This window comes from Triticum dicoccoides, chromosome 1A, assembly GCF_002162155.2.
Source record: "Triticum dicoccoides isolate Atlit2015 ecotype Zavitan chromosome 1A, WEW_v2.0, whole genome shotgun sequence".
In the NCBI taxonomy this organism is placed as follows: Eukaryota; Viridiplantae; Streptophyta; class Magnoliopsida; order Poales; family Poaceae; genus Triticum; species Triticum dicoccoides.
In genome coordinates this window covers 571,979,772-571,984,684 of record NC_041380.1, presented here as the reverse complement: position 1 = coordinate 571,984,684, position 4,913 = coordinate 571,979,772, and the positions used below count along the sequence as shown (strand labels likewise).

Genomic DNA, 4,913 nt, shown 5'->3' with positions numbered 1-4,913 from the left:
TGTCGAGCCCCTTCTCGGAGCTCGCCGATAAATTGTGGCTGGCCTCCATCACAGCCAAGTTGTCCTTCTTCGATCTCTTCGAATCGTGCGATGAAGTGTCACCATCCTCATCTTCCTTCTTCGTGACCTGCATGCCTTGTGAGTGGACCACTAGCGTAGTCGACATAGCTATCGGGCTCTCCTGTGTTTGTGCTGGCAGCATCGCTGCAGGAGCTGCTAGATCCGTGTTTACCTCCTCATAAGTGAGCCTCTTACGTCCAGAGAATTTGTCCCCAATCGTCCCGCTAATGGATTTGATAGGACTAGTAGCACTGTCTTTCAGACCATCATCCTCCGGGCCATTAGTCCTCCTCAGGCCCCCAGTGGTAGTCCTCTCTTTCTGCCTCCCCCTCGAGTTTTGACCTGTTTGCCTCCTTTCTCCTGGGCGAGGTGCTAATATGAATTCTCCCCACTCCATAGTCTGCAGATCATGCTTCCCATTACCATGCTCGAGGTATGTATGACCCATATAGCCACACACATAGCAGAAAACTAGCATCTTCTCGTATAACACTGAGTAATACACCTTCTTCCCGTCCTTTGTGATAGAGACATATCTCATCAGTGGTTCATTAAAGTCAAGCTTAACTCTGATCCTTACAATCCTTCCCTCACCCCATCTGGGATTTAGCATTACCTTCTCCACCGTTCCTACCTTTTTCCAGCGACCGAACAACGTTATCCTTCCTGTAGAGCGGAGGGAGATCAACAATCTGAATCCAAACTGCCAGTTTATCCAGCACGACCTCATCATATCTGGTATATCCATCATACTTCTCAATTAGCACTCCATGATCACGAAACAGCCACGGCCCCTCCTCCGTGACCCTCTTCCAATCTCCCAAACAGTTCACCGTCAGAGAGAATAGATTCTCACCTAATGGTTTGAAAGTTACACCCCGCGCTAGGCTCCAAGCGAGCCTCGTCGTATCATAGAACGACCCCTGCTGAAGGGCTTGTTCGTATGCACCGTCGCCAGCGCCATGAACTCCACTTCCTCGATCTCATCCGGGAAGTCCTCTTCAAAGATCAGATCGTCTTCCTCCCGCTCTTGCAACTTGAGTTTTCCGATCATCTCTTCAACCCCGATGGGTTTCCCCCCAGGGGCCACACTTCCCACTGACGAATGCGAGCCCGATCCTGCCATAGCCAAACCCTAGCGAGATGCGTTTTCCGATCCACCAAAACCCTAGCAACCCAAGACAGGGACCAAGGCCGGGTAGATAGCGAGGCTATCCCCTTAATCAACCCGAGTACCAAGTCGGGGAGGATCGGGATTGGTGGTAGAGTCCGGAACAGCCTCACGGTGTCGCCACCGGAGGTATCTCAAACCCTAGACGGGAGCCGCCAGGGGACATCCCAAGTACTACTGCTTAGGCTGAGCTATTATGATTCACCATGATTTTGGTGATCCCAAGTACTGTTACTGTTAGGCTGTACTCCTAAGAGTAGCACGTGGTAATTAACCACCAACCGAGATGGAGAAAAGTAACCACGGGCGAGTGAGATTAAAAATAGCAGCGTGGTACAACATCTCCAACGATAAACCACTCCCATTGCCCATGTTTGGAGGGAGGGAGCGTGGCCGACCTGGGCTGGACGACACACACAAAACGGACCCATTTCCCGCGGCGCGGCTGCAGCTCGCGCCATCCATCCACAGACACGTCCCTCCCCACCCCTCTTTCCTCTCCTCGCCTCCCTCGCAAAACCGTCTCCCCCGCCCCGAATCTAGCCAGCCAGCCAGCCAGCCACGCGCGCCCGCCAGCCACCGGGCATCCCTCCTCCCATCTCTCTCTCGCGCGCGGGGGCGCGAGGTCGGACGGACGGACGGACGGACGGACGGCCGGTGTTTCTTTCTCCCCTTCTGACCTCGGCCGGCCCGCCGCACGTCGGCGTACGGGTACGTGCGCGCGTGCCCGCGGGATGCGGTGCTGACCCGTGCATGCCTGCGATGAGCGCGTGATGGCGCCGCCGTTCCTCAAGACCGGGCACGGCCGCGACTCCAGGTTCTCCTTCAGGCGGCGCAAGTCCGGGAAGGCGTCGTCCACGCCCTCCTCGCCGCTCTCCTCGGTCTCGTCGGAGGACGTGGCCCTCGACCCGGGGAGCCCCACGATGGAGCCCTCGTCCAAGGCCCAGACGCTGCCGTGCGCCAGGCGGATGCTCTCCAGGAGCAGCTGCGGGTCCAGGGGCAAGCTTTCGGTCGACCTCATCCCGCCGCCGCTCGCCGGCGGCCCTTCCGACGGGCCAAGGCCGTCCACGTCCGCCGCGCCGCCCCAGAAGCCCCCTCCACGGCCCGAGGGCCCGCCTTCAGGTTCGTCGCCGCTCTTCATCTCTAAGCTAGCGTCCCGGTGAATGCGGATGATCGTCCCGGTCTTGTTCCACGAATGATTTGCTCCGGTGGCCGATCCATTCCAATTGCAGACACGGACATGGTGAAGGAGAAGTTCTCCAAGCTGCTGCTGGGGGAGGACATGTCCGGCACCGGCAAAGGGGTCTCCTCGGCTCTCGCTCTCTCCAACGCCATCACCAATCTTGCAGGTAATCACTCCCTTTCCTTTCAATTCTTTCCATTTTGTGCCATCGCCAATATAGCAGGTAATCACTCCCCTACCCTCATGTTTCAAAGGCCTGTAGTGCGAGCTAAATTAATGGAATTTTTGGTGTGTGAAAAAATGGGTCTCAGAAATGAGAGTACTTGTCACCACAAAATCCAAACGAAAGTAATTGGTTAAATGATTTTAATCCTCAAAATAAATTAGTGGACATTAGAGAAAACACTTATTTGTACACGAGACAATCTTCGACCCCGCGAATGAGTACATGCACGACTAAATCGGGAGCCCTAGCCCTATCACGTGCTTGATGCATGATTTATGGATTTCAAATCATTTCAATTCGTGCTTGGTTTCTTGTGGAAAATCTTACCACTTATGTATCCTTTCTCGTGGTGGCACGCTGTTGCAGCTTCCGTGTTCGGTGAGCAGCGGCGTCTCCAACCGATGGCCCCTGAGCCGAAGGCTCGGTGGACAAAGGAGATCGACTGGCTTCTCTCTGTCACCGATTTCATCGTCGAGTTCGTTCCTTCACGCCAGGTGGTTGAGGATGGCAGCACCATGGAGGTCAGAAACAAACCCCTACCCCTGTTTTCATTACACGTGCTTGTTTATATATGGTTGTGTGCATCAAGAGATGCAGAGGCCGGGGGTATTCCTCATTTTCAAAAAAAAAACATGATTGTACAATGTGGTTAGGGTCCTACAAAGAAAAATAAATTGGTTAGTAAAGACGTACAATGTTGGTTGTGCCTACTGGAGCCTTAGGCGGTCACACTTTTTTTTTTGCCTTGCTTAGGGCCTGTACTATGCAACCTCGTTATGCAAATCGAATTACAAGTTTACAACTAATTACAATAGTACATTTTTATTCTTTTTCGACAAGCAGGTTATGATAACTCAGCAACGCAGAGATCTGCTGATGAACATCCCGGCATTGCGCAAGCTTGACGGAATGCTCCTTGTAATATAGAATTCCACACCCTTCTCTGAATTGTTTACGAGATTGATGTGAAGATAGCTGAGTTGCTAATTTGTTACCGTTGCGCATTTCTGCTGTCGAACAGGACTATCTCGATAGTTTCGGCGACAAGCAGGAGTTTTGGTATGTGAAGAAAAATGACAATGAATCCGAGAAGGGCGACGCGGCGGAGCAGAGTGACAAATGGTGGCTCCCGACGGTCAAGGTCCCTCCCGAGGGTCTGTCAGACTCCACGAGGAGATGGCTTCAGCACCAGAAGGAGCTCGTCAACCAAGTCTTGAAGGCAACAATGGCCATCAATGCTAATGTTATCATGGAGATGGATGTTCCAGAAGCATACATGGAGTCTCTGCCTAAGGTGATCCATAAGAACACAAGGACGTTATTATACAACAATCACATTTAACTTACTTGACTACATTACTGAGATCTCACATGACAATATCCTCTTACTCTTATGCTTTGTAGAATGGGAAATCCACCCTTGGGGACTCGATGTACAAGCTTATAACCGACGATTATTTCAACCCCGAAGAACTCATAGCAACGGTTGACCTGTCGAACGAGTACAACATTGTCGATCTGAAGAACCGGATTGAAGCGTCGGTCGTCATTTGGCAGAAGAAAATGCAGAGGGATGGCAAGTGGGGCCATGGCGTTAGCCACGAGAAGCGGGGCCGATTCGAGGGGAGGGCGGAGAACGTTCTTCTCCTACTCAAGCACAGGTTTCCAGGGATTTCCCAATCAGCTCTGGACATCAGCAAAATCCAATACAACAGGGTACCCACAATTCTCACTTTGTTTTCGGAATTGCTACAGTGCCTTTTCATTACTCTTTTTTAGAAAAGGAGTACCTTTTCATTACTATATATAATGCCAACTACATACATTTGTGTTTCCGTACGTGTTGTTTTTGCAGGATGTTGGGAGTGCCATTCTGGAGAGCTACTCAAGGACGCTCGAGAGCCTAGCCTACACCGTAATGTCCCGCATCGAGGACGTTCTCCACGCCGACTCCCTCACCCAAGACCCCAAGCAAGGGGACTCTTTGCGGATGCCGAGCTTGACATCCGATGACACGGACACGGTGGTCCAAGACGCCAAGGACGAGATGGGGAGGCTGGGAAGAATGGAGCCGGTTAACTCGACATTGTTCGACCTCGTGGGGCCTCGGGACGGCACCATCGAGACCATGATACTAGAATCACAGGATCCCCAGGGCAAGAAGCTGAGCAAGGTCTCCAAGATCGGCACCAAGAGGTACTCCTACCTGGACAAGCTTGAGAATCTGGGCGGAGCACGGAGCCCCATATCTAGACACTAGTGGCGCGCTGCCG

The 4,913-nt window shown here is 52.5% G+C and overlaps 1 protein-coding gene across 1 annotated transcript; it reads left to right on the top strand.

The window, feature by feature from the left end:
- The first annotated feature begins 1,637 nt into the window (after window positions 1-1,637).
- LOC119337445 (rop guanine nucleotide exchange factor 9-like) lies at window positions 1,638-4,904 on the top strand. Its single transcript, XM_037609624.1, has 7 exons — window positions 1,638-2,353; window positions 2,464-2,580; window positions 3,007-3,161; window positions 3,484-3,558; window positions 3,662-3,934; window positions 4,045-4,356; window positions 4,496-4,904. Exons 1-7 carry the CDS (start codon window positions 2,005-2,007, stop codon window positions 4,898-4,900), a joined length of 1,686 nt encoding a protein of 561 aa, XP_037465521.1. The 5' UTR covers window positions 1,638-2,004; the 3' UTR covers window positions 4,901-4,904.
- Window positions 4,905-4,913: the final 9 nt, after the last annotated feature.